The 22373-nt window shown below is 39.9% G+C and overlaps 1 protein-coding gene across 5 annotated transcripts in view; it reads right to left on the bottom strand.

The window, feature by feature from the left end:
- Positions 1-5649: 5649 nt before the first annotated feature.
- CUL5 (cullin 5) overlaps positions 5650-22373 on the bottom strand; it is a 32893-nt gene continuing 16169 nt past the window's right edge. For 4 of the 5 annotated variants that reach the window (XM_084505497.1, XM_084505495.1, XM_084505496.1 and 1 more), the window contains 11 exons: positions 20482-20612; positions 19628-19735; positions 19001-19065; positions 15871-16003; positions 15204-15335; positions 14450-14573; positions 13511-13686; positions 13232-13393; positions 12414-12532; positions 10968-11091; positions 5650-9328 (listed from right to left, as the gene is read on the bottom strand). In XM_084505497.1, coding sequence (XP_084361623.1) covers positions 9134-9328; positions 10968-11091; positions 12414-12532; positions 13232-13393; positions 13511-13686; positions 14450-14573; positions 15204-15335; positions 15871-16003; positions 19001-19065; positions 19628-19735; positions 20482-20612 — 1469 coding nt within the window. In that variant the 3' untranslated portion in view covers positions 5650-9133. The remainder of the gene's footprint in view (positions 9329-10967; positions 11092-12413; positions 12533-13231; positions 13394-13510; positions 13687-14449; positions 14574-15203; positions 15336-15870; positions 16004-19000; positions 19066-19627; positions 19736-20481; positions 20613-22373) is intronic. The other variant, XR_014687597.1, reaches the window with a different exon arrangement.

Raw genomic sequence — 22373 nt, 5'->3', positions numbered from 1 at the left:
CGCTCCCCCTCCCGCCTTCCCATTGGTCCGCGCGGCGGAGGCGGGACTGGGATCGGCCCTGCTATTGGCTGGGCGCGGTGCCATGTCAGCCCTGCCCTCGCCCCGCCTCAGGGGGCTGAGGGGGTCTGCTGAGGGGGGAGTCGCTGTGGGCACCGCCCGTCCCCATGAGGCTCTGATGCTGTGGGGACCTGGCTTTGCCCCCATAGAAATAAATCACAGAGTCGTTAAGGTCGGAAAAGCCTTCCAAGATCATCTGGTCCAACCATCCCCCTACCACCACCATCACCCACCAAACCATGTCCCCAAGCACCACATCCAACCTCTCCTTGAGCACCCCCAGGGACGGTGACGCCACCACCTCCCTGGGCAACCCGTTAAATTCATCACCTGACCATGTCAATTTCAGAATGCTGGATTGTCATATTTTCCGCTGTGCTTTATCTCCCACGACACCCTGTGCCCCCACCTCCCTCACTCAGTAAGCCCAGGCAGCAGGATGGCACCCATGCAGCGGGACAGCTTTGCACCTTGGGCATAAACTGCAGTCCTCCAAGCACTGAGGCACAATCCCATGAGAAATCACGTGCCTGTGCGGGTACCCTTGAACTTGAAGGGCTTCCCAGGAAAAGGAGCGCTGATCCTATGACTTACCAACAGCTGCAGCAAAGAAGGCACGCAGCAGGGTGACAGCACCTTGCCTGGTGCTTGCCTCTGCCCGGCCTGACGGGGTGACAGAAGCTCCTGCAGCCTGAGGAAGGACACCTGCATACAATAGCTGCTAACCTATTTTTGCACACCAGGACACACATAGTTTCTTTACGAACCAAACTGCCTCCCTTTCCCCATTTTAATATTTATTAATTTATTCTGGAGGAACCGGGACAGGTTTCCACAAATTAGGGTTACCTCTGACTTGTCATCTAAAATAGCTATATCTTGTTGCTTATTACAGCAGCTGCAGTGCGTTACAAGGCAGACACAGGGGCAACAGCCCCAGCAATTGTCTCCTGTTATTACAACAGAGAGGGACGACACCTTCCCAAGCCCTGCTGCCAGCCAGGCAGCCTGGGGGGCAAGTAAAAGAGGCACAGCTTCAGCATCCCTTGGCCTTTCCCCTTTGCTTCTTTATACAAACCCTGCAAGTAAGGGGCTAGGTTGCCATCCATCTCTTCCCTAGGTGTTCCCACCCAGAATAGTGCCAGGAACTGCTCTTTCTGAGGAGCCTTTCCCTGCAGCGCACGTGCTTTAGGCCTCCTTTCCAGCCCAACAATGCTGCCCCACTAGTACAGTAATACCTCTGCCCTCTTTTCCGAGTGCAGCTCTTTGCAGGGATGTTCGTGGTCCTTTCAAAGCAAGAGGGACGCTTGCCTTACACATGGGTTTGTATGCCCAGGGTGACAGCTTCCCTGTCAGTGCTTACAAAATTCGGAGAACACATGCCTCACCGTGTGGCTAGTTCCAGTAAATACCAACCAGCCTCAGCTATGCTTTTCCAAGATACTACATCACTGTCCCAATGAAAGGGCGAGGGATCCTCTAGTTTTAAGGCTTCCTGCAGCCCTGTTCACAGGGAGTGGTATTTCCACAGAAGATCCAGTGCTCTCAGCCCCTGGGCAGCCACAGGGTTTTGCAAGACAGCACCCAAACACACTAATTCAGGAGGATTCGAATGGGTGCTGTTTCCTCCAAGCTCCCATGCTCACTATAACTGCTCTCACAGCCTTTGCTGGTTTATTTCTGTAGAGTTTTGTGACTCCATGTAACTGAGCACATTGACTGTGTGCTGTGATGCCCCTGGGGTCCTCTACATGTATGCTTCATTAATCCCGAAAGGATTAACAATGCTGTCACCACATCCCACCATCTGACTCCTCTGCCTACTCCTGAGCGTGAAGTCCTGCAGATCTCCCTCCCACCACACACCCCCTGGTGTCTCAGATTTCCCTCCTGCTCTGCACACCTCAACACCAGGCACACCAGCCCCGGCTGCCTCTGAGCTGCTGTATTTGCAGCTCTCACACTTCTTGCCTCACAGTAAAACAGTGGCATATTCATTTCAAGCATCTTGGTAACAACCAAGCACAATGCAAATCTTGCTGAGTTTTTTTCCCTGTTGTTTTTTTTGAGACTATTTCAGCTGAGGTGAGGCATCCTGGTAATTCCATCTCATTTTCCCAACTCCACAGGGAGGTCACCCTGGCCGAGTGCTGTGGCTGTGTGCCAGCTGGCCACCCAGTCTGTTCCTCGCTCTCCCTTTGCCAGAGCTCACTGGGATCCTGCCAACTGTGCCAAACGTCATGCACTGGGGCCAGTGTTCACATCACCCCAGCTGGAAAGGTGTTTGGACTCCCAAATATATTGATTAAAGCAGTAGGACACAAGCGAAAAGGCTCAAACCGCACCAGAGGAGGCTTAGATTAGAAGCCAGGAAGGATTTCTTCATGGGAGGGGTGGTTAGGCACTGGGATGGGACACCAGGGAGGTGGGGCAGGTACCAGATCCCATCATGGAGAGGTTCCCCCAAGTCTTCAGAGCTCTTACAGGATTGTCAAAGAGTAAAACTGTTCTAGACACCACTTCTCCAGTCAAACAAAAGGATTCTCAGGAGAGCATGCTGCTTCCCTTTAAGATAACAAGAACACGAGGTGGTGTAATTGCCAGTCCATGTGGGAGCTCCTACAGGTTCCTTCATCACAATCAGGCAGATGAACTTATCCTGTAGCCAAGGGGAATGTGCAGCACAGGCCAGGCCAGGAGGCCAAGCTGCACCCGAGGCACAGCACAACACAGGCCTGCAGCTTCCCAGATTAACTGAGACGTGGACAAGCACCTCTTTGATGCACCATGGTATTCTGCTTAGGACATGGCTGGAATGTGACAATCAAACATACAAAGTATCACATCCCTGGCCCACAGGGTAGTTTATCACTTTTCAGTGATATAAGTGTTAGCTCTATGGGTATTTGGAACATACAACATAGCACTGTATTGAAATTAATTTATTGCTTTGCATTTTTAAGTTTCCAACAAGAGGACAGGTGTTCTTGAAGTAATATTTATTCAGGTTATCCTTAAGCTGCAGAAGAACTAGCAGATAGAGAAGCTCAGTAAAGGAAAAAGAAACCTCTCATCTCCAGAGTACATATTCCAGGATACGAAGCTCCTACTCAAGCATCAAAAAATACAGCAAGAACTCTTTTAATGAGGCAAACCGAAAATGCATCTAAGCCAGCATTCCCTCATGCACACATGTACCTGGGGATGCAGCAGGGTGCACTTTCCCCTAGGAAGTGGGAAGGTAAATAAACGGAGAGTTTATTTACAGCAGCTGCACCCTGACCTCATGCCAAGTTATGGGATGGTGGCCACACACAGCAGCAGAGGAGGACACCGCAGGGGGAGGAGGGAAGAAATGCTTTTGGCTGTGGCATGTCTCTTTCCACAAGGCAGAAGCCACAGAGATGTCTTCAGGGGATGGTGGGCACTGACAAGGCTGCTCCCCAGCATTTTACAGTTTTGGTCCTGGGATCTCCCTCTTCATTGTTCTCCTCCCTCCCCCTTGCAGCTGTTGCTTGCTCAGATTTATTTTTTTTTTAGGATAATTCATATTTCAAAAAAAAAAAAAAAAATCGAGAAGAGATTTGTTTATGGACTTCTTACACATGAATTTACCCAGCCTGTTTCCAGGGGGAGCTGGGGATGCAGGCAAGTCCTGGTGCAGCATTTTAAAGAAAGCTGCTGATTTTTATCAGATACCTGACAGTGCTGATACTACAGAACTGAAAATAGTTTTGCCCTACTCTCTGCCACTCTGCTTTTGGAAACCTCAGTCATATCCACACTTGAATTCTCCCCAAGTCCTCTCTTCCCCGTTTCCATGCCTATCAGCCTTCCTTGCTCCTGCTTGGTGTTGAAGCCTGTCAAAAGCTTCTGGCAGCATGCAAGGCCCCTGGCACAAGTCTGGCTGCAGTGACTGGTGACATGCCATGGACAGCAGCTCTTCCACGCCCCAGTGCCTCCCAAAATTCTGGCTGAACAGCATTGGGGCCAGGGGGGCTTACAGGCACCTAGCACACCTGCTTGGTGCAATAACTCCCACACAGTACCTACCTTGATCCAAGTTCCTCCCACTACTTGCTACAAAACCTGCAGGTGTGCCAATTTCCTTCATGTCTTTAGTGGTAGAAACCAACAGATAGCAAAGCCTGAGCTGTACACACATCACGTTAAACCACGGACTTAAAAATGGGAAAAGTGTACAGAAAAAACAATAGTGCATTCCCTTCTTTAATTCTTTTACCATCGCTTCTCACCAATAGCATCTACAATACACTGATTTCACAGCTGCTCTTTGTCACTTTTCAGTCTTCTAGATGACCGAAAATGACCAATGTGCCCTCTCCCTTTGCTTGGGAGGTGAGATTTGCTGCGACCATGCCCCAGAGACCAGCAGACAACACGCCACCAGCCCTTCTCTCTTACAGCTTTCAGATCACTCGCGGGATGCAGTGCATGGTATCCAGCTGAAGTTACACAATGGATCTCCATCACTAAATCAACTGAAAATGAAAAGCAGGGACCACACCTGTGTATTGTTCAAAGTGATGTTTACAGGTAAAGCAAAGACAGAAAGAAAGCCCCACTCTTAGTTCAGTAGGAGAATGAAGCAGGTTTAAAACCTTTCATAGTTAGGCCTCTGATTCTGGCTACGCTGTGATCAATGTAAACTGGCAGGAGCTGATTCAGCCAAGCAACTGCTGTGATAATTGGCTTATTTCTAGGGAATGACTTCACCTGGAAGACTACTGTTGTGAAAGGCGACATTTTGCCCTAAGAGTGAAGGAAAAAAAAGAGTTTAGGAATAATGGCAACATGCTATGAAAGCTCTACCTACACAAACTGCCAGCCGGAAAATTACCCTGTGCGCTCGGTCACTCAAAACTACTACTTACTCCACACAAATAATTCTGGTATTTGCATACACCAGAAAGCACAAAACATTACGTTTAACTGGTTCACTTAAGGAAAAAAGGAGTTGAAATGTAAGACAAAGTATTCCCGTTAGAAGACAAGGACGATTGGAGAAGAAAAGCCTTTGCAGTAAAAGCACTCCCGTGGGCAAACAGCGGTTCCCCCACCTGTTTGCTTCGTGCAGAATCGGGCACCTGCTGGTCCCACAGATCTGGCAACGACAGCAGTAACTTAAAATGAGCATCTCAGAAAGTAACTGCAGAGACCCAAGAACCAAAATATTCGGCAATCCAATTACATCCCAGCAACTTACACAGAGACATAACCAGTTTTAAAAATGCCCTAAAGTCAGGCACCCCAAGCCCCTTTTGGCAGGGCAGGTGTTGATAAATGTGAATTGCAAGACTTACAGCTCACCTCGAAATAGAATTTGGAAAACTGAAATAACTCTATGTATATCCTCAAGTACTTGAAAATCACAAGAAGAAAGGATGTAGGTCTTTAGCTTCCCCCCCCGCCCCCCTTTTTTTTGTTTTAAATTTTAATTTTACTCCGATCAAGACTTTGGGACTTGCAATCTGATTCATTTCATACAACGCTATTTTTCAGGAGCAGTATCCGAACTAGACTTAAAAAATTTTGCAGGGGAAAGAGACCAAAATATCTTGCTAAAAGGAGTAGTCTTTTATATTACATTTTTTATTTTGCAAGAAAATAAATTATACAACTTAAAAAATAAAATTCAAAAATTAAGCAGTACATCAAAATAGTTCAGCTGGACTGCCATACAGAAACTACCACCATTCAAAATTGTACAGCATTATTATCTTGGTAGTGGCACACATTCAAAATTGTAAATACCATACGTAGATAGATATTACAACTCAGGAACTCAAGTTTGCTCAACACTCCAGACTACATATAGTGTATATGACAGGAAAGCTTTCATGTATTGTTTATTTCACAAATATGACCTCAAAGAATTACAAAGATAGCATCCCAGTCATTTAGATGAAAATAGAAAACAGTTTGAGTTTAAGATAGCAAATCTTTCTGTAAAACTATCAAATCTTTTTGCCAATTGTATTTTTAAAATTTGCACTTTACAGGACAATGGCATCCCAATGCAAATCAATGCAACATGTGAACATTCAGAACACTTATATCAAGTTTAAAAAGGTGAAAACAAGAAAGTCACATTTTCTCTTGGAAATGTAATTGCATTACAGTCAGAACAAATGAAAGATGAACAAAAATAGGAGCTAGGGACACCAACTGTGGAAAGAGGAAAATGGAAGACTTCAGAATTGAAACTGAGATACTCATCACGTTGTTGGGACAGAGAAAGTGTTAACAGTATTTTTTAATTAAACCCATTAAGAGTGATTTTTCCCCCCTCTCCTACAACAGATTTTTTTTTCCCGTAGCTATTCACCGTGGCAGTGTGTGTGGCAACATGTTTTTCAGATGCAGCACCTCTTTAAGCAAGGTCTTTGGACATGTATATTCATAGCTAAAAACTGCAGCCTTAAAAGTGCGTTGTTGCCATATTGCAAGTGAAGAATAGTTCATTTTCATTGAGATCTGAACTCTGCCCTCCCCAAAGAACAGTTTACCCCAGGTATCTCCCTGTGCCCCAGGTGATCCTAGTTTTAAGTGCATATTGGTGAACGTGACCTGATGAAGGATGCTAAATGAGATTCTGCATCTTTAACAAATTTGCTGGTGTGATTCTCAGATTTAATAAAAAAAACCCGACATCCATCTTCGGTATATATTTGAAGAAAAATGACCATGTCATAGGCACATTACCAATTGTATTTCCACATTCCAGGAGTTGAGAAGTATATAGATAGCATTTAGGTTATACTATTCCGTATTTATTAGTTGAGGGAAGATGTAGCTCATTAGCTTTCAGCAACCTGTTGCTTTCTGCATACTCTCTGCCTTCCTGAACAGTTGTATCTGAGATGGAGCCTACCAAATCTTAATCAATGGCTTCTGATTTAGCATTATCCCCTTTGCAGCTCCTTCTGTGTGACAATTTCATACCTGTTCTTCAACGGTTAAGGGCTGGAGTTCCTTATGTTGAAAAGAACGTGCTCAGACTGTCATGCTTTAGGGCTCTGGGTTGCCAGTTTCCCTCCAACAATCCCAAGTGAGCGTTTATTACTTGTAATTTAAGTTACAAATACTGAAAGTCTTGCAGCACAAGGTTTTTATTAGAATTTCGTTTTCTAATATTCCAAGAGTTTAAGTGGTTAACTACACAGAGCACCACTTGCTTCTGATTCTCAATAGCAACACCACAGGGGAACATAAGAGATGCAGTATTTTTAAACAGCATCTACTTGGGAGTATCGGTAAAAACATGTAACATAAGCGGTGGCATTTCAATCAATTGCAATTTACCAGGTCTTGATTTCTCCCCATCTCTTCTTGTTCATGAAACCCTCACTACTGCAAACTTCTTAGGCAAACAGATGTCCAAGTACACACTGTTCTCAGGCAGTCCCATTGGCATTTCCACTACTAACAGCACGCAGCCTCTTTCAGGGGGCAAACAGCCATTCTTGTAGTGAGTTCACTTTCAAACCACTCTTATTTTATCCTTTACTGCAACCATGTTAAATAAATCTCTTCCTCTATCTTATTAGAAGGCTTTCCTTTTTGACTAAATTATATCCTCTACCCCCTTTCAACCATCAGAGAAGACAAGACCTTTAGATGTTGTACTTGAACTGGTAAAAAAAAAATAAATTGCACACTTGCAATTTGTATAAGAATATTCATACATAACTGAGTAAAGCTCAACTTACCTTTTGTCCCAAGACAGGCACTCTGCTCCAGTGATTCTTATAAATTACAAGTCCAGTACATGCTGGGACATTTCAGAGTAGCAGAGAGGCAGGCATTGCCAAACAACTACTTAAGATGATTGAAAATAGAAGAGGTAACATTACAAAGTTGAAGATCCTGATGTGTATTTGGCACTCTCTCTGCATACGCGAAACAAGGTATTTTTCCTTATTTTTTTGCCATTTTCACTAGAATTGTATTTCCCATCCTGCCAGTTTCAAAATAAAAAGCAGAGGGTTTGTTTTTTATATAAAGGCCTTGACTTTCAAGGAACAAAACCAGTCAAATTCAATTACATATGTATGTAAGGTTAGAGTTACCAATGAGGAATTAATACAGGGATCTTTGAGTGTTATCCTTTTTCTGGGGGATTTGTGCATCAATTACTATTTAATGCATTCAGATATATGTAGTCATACTTAAACATTTGGAATACAAATATTAAATGTACAAGGAAATACACTTAATATTTCTGTTCACTATAACAGAACCACCCGTGAAAACTGTTTGTAGAGTGAAGTATCATTCAAAAACGCTTTGCCTTCTCAAAAAGGATTGTACCAAATCACCTGTCCAAATAATGTAAAGTAACAAATAATGTGTATCCACTTCTTTACAGCAATTTAAAAACAATGATCTCTTGCTTAAGGAAAAATATCACCCATGAGTTGGAATTAGTTTTGTGTCACTAATGTGTCAAATATTAAAATCCAGTTACTAGATTGAAGCACTGCTCTAGCCAACAGATTTTAACTGTAACAAATACATATCAGTTTGTGAGGCATGTGTGTCTCTCAAATGTTATTACATAAAAAGGATCAAAGGTGGACAGTACATTACTCTGTTGATCCAAAACACAAAAGTGAAAGTGCTACTTCTAGTCCTAATCGCATTTAAAAAAAAAAAAAAAAAACACAACAAAAACCAAAACAAAACTAATAGCAGTTCCTCAGTGCATGAATATTTGAATATTTTTTCCTTGTGCAAGTACTGGTCATCTAAAAACCCAAACCTGTATTCTTCCCAGAGGGTGTAAATCAAATCTACTTTTAAAAGTTCACAATGGGCTCTTCATGAATGCAAGTTTCCCACAAAACAGCATGCTGTTAAAAGTGTGCAACATGAAGGGAATGCCATCATGCTAGCTGAATGAGATTGGCAAAATATAGTCCTCTTTAAGGTAAGGCAGGGATTTTAATATGTAATGAAAGTCAAAACAAGTCCTTCTGCAGCACAAACTGTTGCAGCTGTCTGTCCAAGCACCCTTCCGTTTATGTTTTCAGCATCTCACAGAGTCCTTAAATTATGCCATATATATGAAGGTGTTGATATCCGACTCGTCTCTTCTGATATATTTGTGCTCTATAAGCCATTCAATTTGCTCTTTTATCATTTTCTTTTGTGGCAAGAACATGTTTTTCAATATTTCTACCAGTTCAGTCTGAAGCTGGGCATTAGTAATTTTCTTCCGCATTTTCATTATTTGGATGATAGCCTCCTGGTGGGGAACAAGAGGAAAAAAATTGAAATATCTGGTGGAAGTGACAAAGTGACCACAGTATTAATAATTAGCTCCTGGTTAAGGCAAGGCAGCAAAGAAATCTATATTCTTCCTAAGACATCAAATATAAAAGTTACTTTTCCATCATAAATACTGCACTCAAGACACGCCTCAGTTAAAACAAGACAGTGCCAACATGTGTTCTGGCTTATATATTTCTTAAGTGAGGGCCAAATCTTAACATACTTGAAAAGAGAGACTCCAAACACAGTGTTTCACCTTAGTGAATTATAACCAGTTGTCCAAGTGGGCCATCATGATTAGACCTTAAACACTAGAATAAAACAGTAGAAAGATCTCCTGGAAGTTTCTATTCCCCTAGTCTTCTAAGAGGGAACAAAGTAAAATAAATCCAAAAATGTTGAGAAAAGAATGTAAGAACACTCTTTACTCGCAAGGTCAAACAACAGAGTTCATTACCTTCTAAGTTGTGGCCAAGAACTTGACAAAACTCAAACCAAAGAAGTACACAAAAGGCTCATTTAGGATATATTAAAAACATGTTTAAAGTTACAAATCCCTGAGGCATACAGCTTTGAATTTGCCAGTAATCAAGCACTAAGTGTAAGTCACATTCTGCTGTATTCCTTAGCCTAAGTAGATACCAAGCTGTCTTTACAAAGAAGTTGATAGTGTAACAGAATGCAGCACTCAAGATGCATGAGAAGTATGACAACTCCAATCAAAGGTGAATCTACTGTTACTTTTTATATCTGGAGTGTTAGTCACTAAAACCTAATGTTCATTCACCTGTCCTTCCTTCTCTGAGCAAAAGTCACATTTCCAGGGTGAATACCTTGTGAATACTTTGTGAAATGCACGTTTTGTGTCAAAGTGACATTCACAAGGAGTTCTTATTTGATAAGCACCACTAAGCATTAATCCTCTGGCTGAAAGAACATCCAGGATGTTAGGTCAGGTGACACAGTTTACAACTTGGCTGGTTTGGAGTCTAATCTGCCTGATCAGGAGAAACCTGCAGTTTGGCGGTAAAAGGGGATTTTGAGACTCCATTCTAAGTAACGATGGGATGCTCCCCCAAATGAATTGTTGAGAATTGTCAGCTAAAAAGGTTTGATATGATACCTGACTGAGAAACGACAATCCACCACAAAGCAGGCTGTACAGCCAAGATGCAATTACAAACTTTCCCTCCAGGTCTCTCAGAAACCTATACTACTGTCACAGGAGAGTGATCTCCATCTCTGAGATTATTCTCTCTCTTCACACAGAGTAGCCAAAAAGATCTGAATATCCTTTTCATGTTGCTGGCTCAGTAAGTCAACTTTACCCACCACTACACAGTTACGCCTTTACTGCTTGCTTAATAGCTGCTCTGTCCTGATTAATATCTGTTACGTTAGAACAGGAGGCCAATAACTACAAGTACACAAGCACACACACACAAACAAGATCTGCTATTCACAAAGTAATAAAACCATACAGCAGAAGTAAGAGCTCGTAGGATCCAGAAGCATTCCTTTCATACACCAAAATTCAAATGTGGACAACATGCAGTAGCAGTAATACAACAAATGAAATAAGATAATTTTATATTCCTGTGACATTTACTAACCTGGGTTCTTAATATTCTTAGCTGGACGATTCCTTCATTTTCCTCTTCTCGCATTCTCTCTGTAGTAAGTTGCAATCGACCGATCAAATTTATCTTGCCCCTTTTCTGAACTTTAGCGTTTTTTCTGAAAAAGTTGTATTGTATAAAAAATAAGGCAAAAATACATTTTCAGTTAAGGAATTCCTATTAAACTTATATTACAGCAGCAAGGAGTACCATCATATATCAGATATTTATAGGCTATTAGCATTGCAGGAGTGAGATAGCCAGCTGCCATATCAGAATTCAATGCCAACTCCATGAAAAAAAAAGGAAAAAACTAATATGAAAATACTATCATTACCAAAAAAATCATCAGCTGAAACTGACAGAGTCCAAAATTGAAAAGTTACCAGCACTATTTTAAAGAATAGATTTCCAGAGAAATATATTTCATTTTAATTATATAAAACTAGGGTTCTTCAAAGGAGATTTTACAACAGAGTTCAGAAAACGGGACCAGCTCATTTATATCACAAGAACCGTCTGTATGGCATTTTAAAAAAAAAAAAAAAAAAAAAAAAAGAAAGAACAGACCATAACAAACATAGCAAAAAAGCTCCTGGTATTCTTCAGCAGTCACCCCCAAAATTTCTGTGCAGCCTGACTCTTCTGTCATGTGCTTGCATCATTTCCCAAAGCTTGTGATCCTGACGACATGAACAAACCATCGTGGCCCTGGGCAAAATGGCAAGAAACTAAGCCCCAAGAGCAGCAGATTTGTCACCTCTCTCTCTTTCCACAGATCCAGATGTCCAGCTGCTACTGAGTACGAGGACCAGAATCTCAAGTTTCTAGCAAGGAGCTGGTTCTAATTGTAGTTATTGACAATAAAGAGAAGCAAAAATCAACATAAAAGAGGCTGTATATATTCTCTCTATGCTACTATGTGCTTTGAAGCATTTCAAAGCACCAGTAGAAGAGCACTGCAGTTCTCACTGAAATGAAGACACTCCTCTCTGATGGAAGTCACACCAAAAAGCCCAGCTTTGGACAGCATAGCAGAATATTAAGCAGCCTCCTTTCCTTTAAATTAAAAATATGCTTTTGGAACTGCGTGTGTTTGGGGGTGTTCTGCTTACATGGTGTTCTTTCCATATGAAATCTCGTGGGTTCATTAGTAACAGAAAGGTAGAGCCTCACATTTTGCATCTCTTCCCTAGGTGTTTAAGAAGTTTAACTTCACAGAAATCAGAACCATACAACCGCTTGTCTGGAGGAGCTGCTGGAAGTCATCTGGTTCAACCACCTGTTTGAAGCACGACTACCACTAAAACTGAAGTGAGGACAGGATAGCAAAGCCTGTGCCTAGCTGAATCTTGAAAACTTCCAAGGATGAAGGTTAAGGCGAATTCCCTTAATCATAACATAGCACATTGTTATTTTCATTTTCAAACATCATCTTACATTAAACTGAACTCCTGGTTCACCGAGAAGAGGGTTCCTTCTGTAAAGTCTTTGGGTGAATTGACTTGAGGTTCATACAATAAAACCTGACGTTTCAGCTTTGGAAATGCTACAAGAGACTACAGAGAAAAAGGGGGGAAAAAAAGAATGAAAATAAAACACCAGACTTTCTAAATGGAAACAGTTACTATTTAAGAACATTGTTCACCACTGTGCAGACTGTAATGGAGGAACCACGTAGCCTGGTTTGGAACTGCCAGGGGGGCAACAGGGAGATACCAGTAAAACCAGAAAGGGGCCATACTTCAGAAAGAGATTTGGTAAACTGAGTTAGCATGAGTAAAATAACACCAAGTAAAATGCACAAATTCATGGCTACAGAGTAGCTTGTGGTATTAAGTCTCATTTACATGATTTCTCATTTTATTTGCGAGCTAAATTGTTAAAAGGCTGATAAAGCAAACACTGAAGTTATTTTTAAGTAACATACAGTTATTGAGTGATAGTGAGTTCCTAGAATTAAACCAGTCCTGCTCCATAAACCACAATCATAACTGTGTGCTTTAGGCAGGATACGGTCAGAAAGGTTTTGCTGTTTCCAAAAGCTTAGATTATGCAACTCTGAGAACAGAGAACATGTTAACGTAAAGGCTGTGTGTGCTCAACAGTAGTGCAAGGAGCCAGCATTACAACAGATTAATTAGCAAGGAAGGCGTCCACATTTCAAAGTGTTATCTGATAGCGCTTTAAAAATACTTATCCAGTACTCCAGAGTACAAAAATCAGGAAGAAATCTGTTTCAAGAGAAAGGGAAATACCCATAAAGTCCTCCTAAGTTCTGCATCAGGGAGTTCAGTTGCCAGTTTAAGATTTTCAAAGCTGATCTTCTCTCTGGGTCTTTGGTTCCATGCAAACAGCACAGCTAGCTGAAATGTTGTTACCTCCAAGTCATACTGGCCAACCTCATTCTTAAAAGTTATCTGTGAACAGAATGGCAATTGTGTTTTAATCCTTTCTGAATACCAAGCTTTCCTGCTCTTATAAACACACAGAACATGCAGTCGTTGAGACTGAAGCAACAAAAACTGGACACTTACAATTCCATTGGACATGAGGTGGTGCCAGTGCAGTTTCCTACCACTGTGATTCTTTTTATAGAACTCTTCAACTTCTGGGATGAGATCTTCTAATTCCGTGGGCAGCGAGACAAATACTTTTTCAGAACTACGGGACCAGGCACCAGCATTTAAAATTTTAATATTCACAGAGTCAGCTGTAAGACAATACTGGGTTAGATGAATCTGCAGGTGTAACAGACAAACAGAATGCATTTTTGTCTACTCTTAATGCAATTATGAAGGAGTAAATTTTCAGAAACTAGCAGGGTCCCTAACTATTTAAACACTAATGTTCTCTATTTATGGACCCCTGGCTTTCTGCCAGCAACACTGACTGAAACCTCTGCTTTTCTGGCTTGCCTCTGCAGAGCTCCTTATGCACTGATACAGCTTTATAGCTGATGTTTGTAAGCACTACTTAAGGCTTTTCAGCAGTGACAGGTCCAAACCTGGATGTTCCCCAGCCTCTTTCTCATCAGTGAAATTTAATCTCAGAAACATCATCTGAACTCTTAGCAGCGTGCATCCAGCTCTCCTGCCAGCAGGTAAAGGAAGAGCACAGCATGAAGCACCCATGAAGAATGATGAGGACACGAAAGAAGGATGTAGTTAAGGCATTCAGCTGGTTGAAACTGATTCAAATCTTGCTTGGAATTCAGCTACAATTAGCTAGGGAGTCTATATCTGCAAAACTGCTAATAGTGAGAAAACACAGAAACTACCAGAATAACATAGCTCAAGTGTCAACTGTAAGAGAAAGCAGAGCCTACACAGAGTACAGACATTCCAGTCTAGGGGGTAGCAGTGCCCCAAAGGCTATGTGCAACCTGCAGTTGATGCAATTTTTAACTCAAGATTCAACAGAATTATTTTTCCACAAGAGAAATTAAAAACAGCAAATCATTTGAAAAACAATACCTGGTAAAGCAAGTTTATTATTTTTGTGCATTTCTTTGAAGGCCTGGTTCAAGTCTTCAGATACTTTGATATCTTGAAACATTCTAGCCAACTTGTTTACATAGTCTGCTGGCATACCTACTTCCTGTACAAACAAACAGAACACTAAACTATGACATAAACAACTAAGAACAAAAAGCTTCACTTTTAAAATAACAAACTAAAAGAAATGAAAAGCAGTAAAGTACACTGATAGCATCACCTTATTACAACAAGCAGCGATGTAGTATAAAGGTCTTTTTTTGTATGGACTGCAAGCAGTTACCCCTTACAGGCATATGGTGAGTCTTTTAAAGAAATCCAGGTGCTTAAGAACATATGCATGCATCGAGGAATCAGTTAATTAAAGCATGCAAATAATATTCAAGTGTACATAAAGTTTCACAATTAGGCCACCAGTCTCAAATAATTTCCATACCTAAACTAGTACACTGCATTTTGCTCATTTACATATGGAAATTACAAAGATAATCATATGTGAAATATTTTAAAATCTGTCTTCATCACTATTAGGATCAACATTTCTCTTAGGAAAAAAACTTAAACTGCTTTAATCCCACAAAGTATCAAAATAAAATTGTAGCAGAAGAAGACCAAAGTGACCTGTGATTTAAAATATAACTCACCTAAGCAAGAATGGTATCTCAGTTTAAGAGTAGGAATTAATACAAGCAACAGGAACAACCAAATAAAAGGAAGATATCAGGCTACTTACTCGGAGCCACTCCACCATATTCTCCTCAATTTCACTGTCAGCTGATATATCTAATATCAGGCGGCGTGTTAAGTGAGCTTTGTGATATCGCATGAAAACATCTTTATTCTGTACATATTTAAGTACCAAAAGCTGCCAAGAAAGATTGTAATACACTTATTTGCACTGTCAATCTGAAGACTTTAAAGGCCCACCTAATGCCTTTGTGGACTAAGAAGTAGAAAAAGGCTACCTGAGATTGCCTCGAGAGGACCTGTACTATACTATATCATATCATAGCCATTGTCTACGAATCTTTTATAACATCACACATCTGATTTCTTCATTTGTCTGCTATCAAGGAACTTCTCTTAAATCAGAGAAGACATTAACAACTGGCATGAAAACCTATCCTGTATTATTTTCTATATTAACATTCGTTACCATAACACTAGTTTGATATAGGCAATAATTTAGCATATTCAATTTTGTGACCTGACAACACAGAGACACAAAACACTGCATGGTTAACAAGTTATAAACACACACACTTCATGATATAAGAACCTCCTTTCCCAACTGTTACACTTCACATAGCTTTTTGAAGATCAAGACCTCCACCCACATAAGGAAATAAAACAACTAAATACATTCAAGACTAATCAAGCAGAAGAAAGCAAGAACGTACCACTTCTTTTAGCTTTGCTTCAATTTCTTCAGAGGTTAGTTTTTTGCTTAGTGGTGTTTTTCTTAGCAACATGTCACAGTAATTAGCAAGAAGCTCGGGGCATTTGGATTCCGGCTGTGTTTTCAATCCAACACTAAATAAAAGAACAACACGTCTTCAGACTGAAGAGAATCCTGCTATTCTGGAGTAGTTGCACTGTTAACAAGACAGACCACTCTTTCCTGATCCCCTTGGCAGGGGACTTGGTGGAGAATTCATATCCTTGTTATGCTAATGAAAAATTCAGGCCAACTCCCTTTTCTTCTTGGAAGAATAAATATTGTTTAACATTTTCAGACAGCTTCTACAGCTTGATCACACCAACTGCTTTTAATTTTAGAACTCTGTCTATGACCACATTCAAACTGTAGTTTTAAACAACTAAATATCGCACAGCAGTGAATATTCCAGTAACGAACCAACAAACACCACAGTGAAATGTCTCACTCATCTTGCCCATGTGGTGTGATCTCTTGACAAGTCTCAAGAACAACCTCCTGCACTGCATTTCTCAGGAGGCAAAGCCTGACACACCTAGCACCTAGTAACACGGTCAGACTACACCAGGCAGAAACAACAGGCTAATGACTGGGAGATTAAAAAAGCTGAAGAAGCAGATGCTACAGTAGCAGACTCTCTAGTAGTAGTAGATAGTAGTAGACAGTTCTTCAAAAGGCCTGCAAGCACAAGGTTGCGCTCTGAACCCGCATCTAGGCTGTTGACTAAAATAGTGCCAGTGATCAATCCTACTCCCGAAGCCAGGTGGCACCATCTGGTTGCCAGTCTCAAACTGTTAGGGCCAACACTCTGTAAAAGGTTCTCTAGGAGAAACAAAGGCAGTGAGCAAGATTACAGGTAAGATGCTGTGGGGATGCTCATGAATCCAGTGCTCTTCCTCATTCTCTAACCCTTGCTTATCACCTAGTGTAGATGGCTGTGAAAACTCTTCAGAGAACTCATCCTTTTTAGTTCATACAGCAGCTTGCAGGCTGGTGTCTGCTACTTAAGACCACCTGCAGTAAAAGCAGATCTCTAATCTTTCTTTATTACAAGGCAGAGCCTTACTTAAATCAATGGGTTCTGACATTTTTCTGAATCTTCAAGATTCTGACAACACAAAAAAACCCACAACTAAATACTTAAACTGAATTTAATGGCACAAATTAAGCAGAATGGAATTTAATTTAATTAAAACACACTGTGTATGTGGACTACTTGAAGGAGCTTGCAAGGAAGAATACTGGACAGAAGACCATTGCCATCACGGTGGTCTTTAAGAGATCGCTAGGCAGGTTTATTTTTAGCAGTGAAAAGCAGTTTTAATGTGGTATTGATTTGCATATTCCCATGGGAAATTTAAACATTAGCAGAGACATAAGCTCCTTTGTCTTGCCTACATCTGTGCAAAGTATGCAAAGCAGGAATCCAGTCCTTTGTAAAGGTGTTCCTCCAGTAACAAAAACAGCAAGGCTAGTCCCTGTCCAGGCATACCATCAGTCCAAAAGCAAACAGTGTAAGAACCAGGTCACCTAGACTTGATCCTGGGCAAGATACTGCTCTGCGTGTCCCTGCTTGAGCAGGGGTTGGACCAACCGACCTCCAGAGGGCCCTTCTGACCTCAGCCATTCCGTGCTGCTGTGAACACAAACACTGAACAGGTATCTAGCACCTGTGAGCTGGGGGAGGGTGGCTGTAAAATAATTAATTCTCACAGATATAGTTTAATTGTGCCTTTTCCCCAGGAAAAACATAAACTAGGAACTTGTAGGTAAGTTGAATTGATAACAACTTATCCTGGAAAGAGTAATGTGATCAACTGGAATTAAGAAAAATACAGGCTTTATGCATAACTGTAAAAATGTAGAGAATCATTTCAACTGGTATGACTGTCTTGTGATAAAGCAGACTTACTTTATCTATGGCTCTTAGAGAACTTAGCTCAGCTTGCCATTGAACATGTCATGTTGTGCAATGTGTTACTATTTCATAAAATAGAGAATGCACCCAGTTTCTAACAGAATCCTAGCAAAAAAAAAAATTAAAAGCACCTCTGAATTTCAAAGTGATGTTTCTATTTATTCATTTTCCAGTAAGTGCTCTCTAAACTAGAAACTATATGAAATTATGTCCTAACTAACATCAGAACAACCTGGATCCATGTCTCCTGTTGTCTGGCTTTTCCCAAGTTAAGCACTTCCTCTTTCAGTCTTCTGCTTTCTTTCACCTGCTGTGCTCCTACTTTTATGTAAGGTACAAAAATTGGAAATGTGTACCCTTCATTCACCTTTCAACGCACCCTAATTTCAACACGGTTGGACAAACTTGTTTAGAATTAACAGAAAGGGAAGCTGGCAGCCCAGCTACATAAGCTTTGTTTCTGCAGTAAATCAGACTACAAACTATACATACGGAAGCCCAAACACAATGTATAGATTCCTATGCAGGTGGCACACCATGTGTTAAGTGTTAACATCAACTGACTGACTTCTGCCTCCTCTGGGCTGGGTTTGCAGAGTAGCTGTTGTAAGCATGCTTTTTCCTCTCGAGTGAGGAGTCACATAGGTCAGCTTAATCTTCTACTGGAAGTTGTTTCAACTAACCTGGTTAACCCTGCGCTCAAACCAAAAAGGAGCAGCTGCACAGGTCCCAGTCCCAGCTGGCACCGGAGAAGGCCATCTAGCTGGCTGCTGGATGGTCACATCTTAACCAGCCAGAGTTCTCAAAGATTACAGCCTCAGTTTTCCCCAGGACTTTTACTGAAATTTGGGTAGTTATGTAGCTCATTTTTTGGGAAGAAATTATCCATGAAAGCGTCATTAAATTCAACCACTGAAACAACTCATAACTCTGCTACAAAACAACAGATCCATAATTACAAGAAATAAAGCTCAGTTTAAATCAACTGCTATTCACTGATCTGCCTCCACGTGAGGAGCATCTTAACAGTTTGATAATCAATCTGAAATTCTGTAACACAAAGAATACAAAGCACTTTTAAATGCAGCCCTACCTCATAAGGACATTTAAAAAGAGAAGCCCAGTCTTTAACAACTTAAAAACCTTGACTCACATTAAAATTTATAAAACTTACCCCTTTTGCTTCAATGGCAATTCAAGTTTAAATATTGTAGCATCATTCACAACTGCTTTGTATGCCTAAGATAAATAATTAGAGATGATTAGCATGTTACTCAGTTTCTCTCTTTAGTGTATGAATCATAAAGATTTTATCTCCCTTTTTAAATTACTGCAAAAAAACAAATTCATCTAATTCTTTTATTAGCTCAAAGTTTACAGATTTGATTTTCAGTATGAGTTCAAATCCCATGACTCAGTTTTCCATTAATTAATGTTTTACGTTTTCTTCTTTTCTGTTAACGCACTACCTTAAGCAGCAGCTTAGGAAGGGATTGCATGGAATGGGTTGCATATCTGAAGTCATGGGACTAAACCCAGATACAAATTTTAGGTAATTCCTAAACATATCGCTGAGTCAGACGTTAACATTTAATTTGCTCAACACAAAGATCATCTTCTGATCTACAGCATTACAAAGTTATACACAAATGTATTATTACACTACAAATTAAAAACTACTCAATTGTCATGTTTCAGTGTTTTAGTGCACATACTTACCAGAATAAGCAAGGGATTTGAGAGACATAATATTCAACAATTCTTAAAAAAATGAAAACTAGTGGTGAGTAGAAACACATACCTTATCTCTTGCAGTAAGAAATCTTGGATCATCTTGAAAAGCTTCTTTAACCAACTTACTAAATCGATTAAATAGTGTAAGCAATTGCTCTACGTACTTCTCAGAATCCTAAAGTTAAAGAGGCAAAAATCAAACAAAAAAAAACAGGCTCCAGAGAAGTTAGTGTGAGATTACATATAATACTCTGATTTGCAATAACACAGTATCTTCAAGCCTGAGTGATTATGATTGAACATCTTATTTTTATTCCTTGTACTGAAAGGAGTTTTACAACATATAAGCCTCACAGATTTTCAGAATAGAGAGACCTATATACGAAAAAAATATAGAGAGAATGCATAAAATTTTTAAATATTGTGTAACAACTTGCCAATGAAAACAGGTTTTCAAGGACCAACAAAAGGCACATCCTAATTGCTGCAAATACTCAGGCCTCCTAGACCCAGAAAAAAAAGATGATAAAATGCTCAGAAAGAATGGTGAAAATGAAAGCTTTTTAAGTTTCCACACTGAACAACCACTCTTAGATCAGTGGTTGAAAGTAAAATCCAAATTTTATCAGGGATTTAGGACTCAGAGAAAAGTGATTAGGCCTTTTTAATCCTAACATGTAAGTATCCTCTGCAATTAACTTATAACATTTTCTTTACTACAAATTGGATTCATGTTTTAAAGCAACAACTGAAAATGTAAGCAATACAGACATTATTCTAAGTGCATCGCAAATTTTCATAGAGTGAAAGATTTATGATTAAATAAAAAATCTTAAATAATCATTTCAGTTCATATTTGTGTATCTTAAAATTAGGGCATTTAACTTTTTTTTTTCATTCATTTTAAAACAACACACTTACAGTAGTAATAGTTTCAGCAGCTGCTACCATATCTGCAAGTCCAGCACTAACAATATGTTCTTCCAAGTCTTTCAACATGGGCTCTATCCCATTTGGAACTTTATCCATCAGTGAAAACATTAAATGCAACTCTGAAAGATACAAATACTGATAAAGCCACCAGTCAAAGACCTGTTAAAAAAAAAAAAACATAGCACAAAACCAAAACACAAGTGTGCTGCTTGGGATTATCTCAAGTGAGACACTGAATATGTAAGGAACAGATAATCCAATTCATCCCTTAGAAGGAAAAATGCTTTGAAGACTGTATTAGGTCTGAACCCACTAGGATATTCTTCTGAAGGCAACAAAGAAATATCTATTGTCACGTAATAACTTGCTTACACGTGTAAGATCACAAACTTGAATAAAACGCCCTGACCCCAATGGCGATTTAGATCAAATCCAGGCTCTCAGTGTAACTTGCCTTAAAATCCCTGGCAAAAATGGATCTCTTTCAGTCAGTAGTCTACAAGAGTCTGCATAAGAAATCATATGGTCTCAACATTTCTCTTTCAAAATTAAAGCCAAACAAAGCTCTCTCTATGCGTCTTCCAATATCATCTTCAATTTTTTAAATAAAAGCATGCCAAATTCTAAAGTAACTGGAACTGATCAAGGCAAGTAGCACTTTTTCCTTTATTTTTCCCCAAAGAATTTAGTTCTTACAGTTACCATTTCAAAAACTTAAAAAAAAAAAATACAGTGTATTTGTCTACTTCTTGTGAAGTTGTTTTTTAAAATTGCTAGAAAAGAGGACTGAAATATCAATAATCCCTTCACAAAGCTGGCAACAAAGAATCACTTGGGCTAAGACCAGCAGATCAATTTAGAGAGACCACAGAGGTTAGGTGAAAAAAAAAAAGCGGGTGGGATATTAAAGGGTATGATGCCTGTTCATGCAAGATAGTGATGGCATGAATAATCCCCCCAAAAAATAAAAAATAAAATTCAGTGGTCTCTCCTATTAAGCAGTGGCAGAAGAATATTTCAGTCTTCGAAGACTGATTTCCAAGTTAAAAAAAAAAAAGAAAAAGAAATTAACATTTCAATGAAATGTCTATCAGAATGCAACTGAAAGGTAAAGAAATCCATATTGTAGTTGTTGGGGACATTTAAACAAGCTCTATTTTCATTTTTCATTCATAAAAGACAAGTTTGCTTTTCATTTATGTTATGAATTATTTCAAGAATAAAATGTAGGCCTCCCTCCCCAGTACTGTAAGTAAACAAGAATTCATGAAGCTGATTCTGAAGAGCGTTTGCAAGTCATGGCATCTTTGGTAGTTTTTAGGTGGAGAACACTATGCCTTCCTTCCTTTGCAGGGCACGTAAATATTAAATACTTAACGTAACTGAGTATTTACAGCAGTGCACAGCTCAGAGCATTAAAAATAACAGCCCTTTTATGTCAGATACTGTTCAATAAAAAAAAAATAAAAAAAAAAAGAAGAAGCTGTTGGGGGCAATTAATGTCAGAGAGAGTCATGAGTAAGTGTAGTACAGCAGAGGATACTGTCAGATGTATATATTTCTATGTATAGCTCTGGTCTTTAAATCTTTAATCATCTGCACCTGCATCCTTCACTAAAGCTTTTTTAACAGTGTAACATAGGCCCAGGAAAGAAAAGATTTGAAAGAGATGCTTGAGTTCTTGTACACCAAATAAAAACAGAAGTATTTTGCAACCCAGCAATATCAAGAGGCAGAGGCAGCCACAAAGAATCAGAGGACAGTACTAATACTTCACCAAATTTCTAAAGGAAAGATGCTCTGGGTGATACAGACAAGATCTTCTGCAGCTCTTCATTTAAATAAGCCTCCTGTATTCTCCCAGAGGCTGTAACCTATAC

Source organism: Aythya ferina, assembly GCF_964211825.1.
Source record: "Aythya ferina genome assembly, chromosome: 1".
NCBI lineage: Eukaryota > Metazoa > Chordata > Aves > Anseriformes > Anatidae > Aythya > Aythya ferina.
This window is presented reverse-complemented; position numbering and strand designations above follow the sequence as displayed.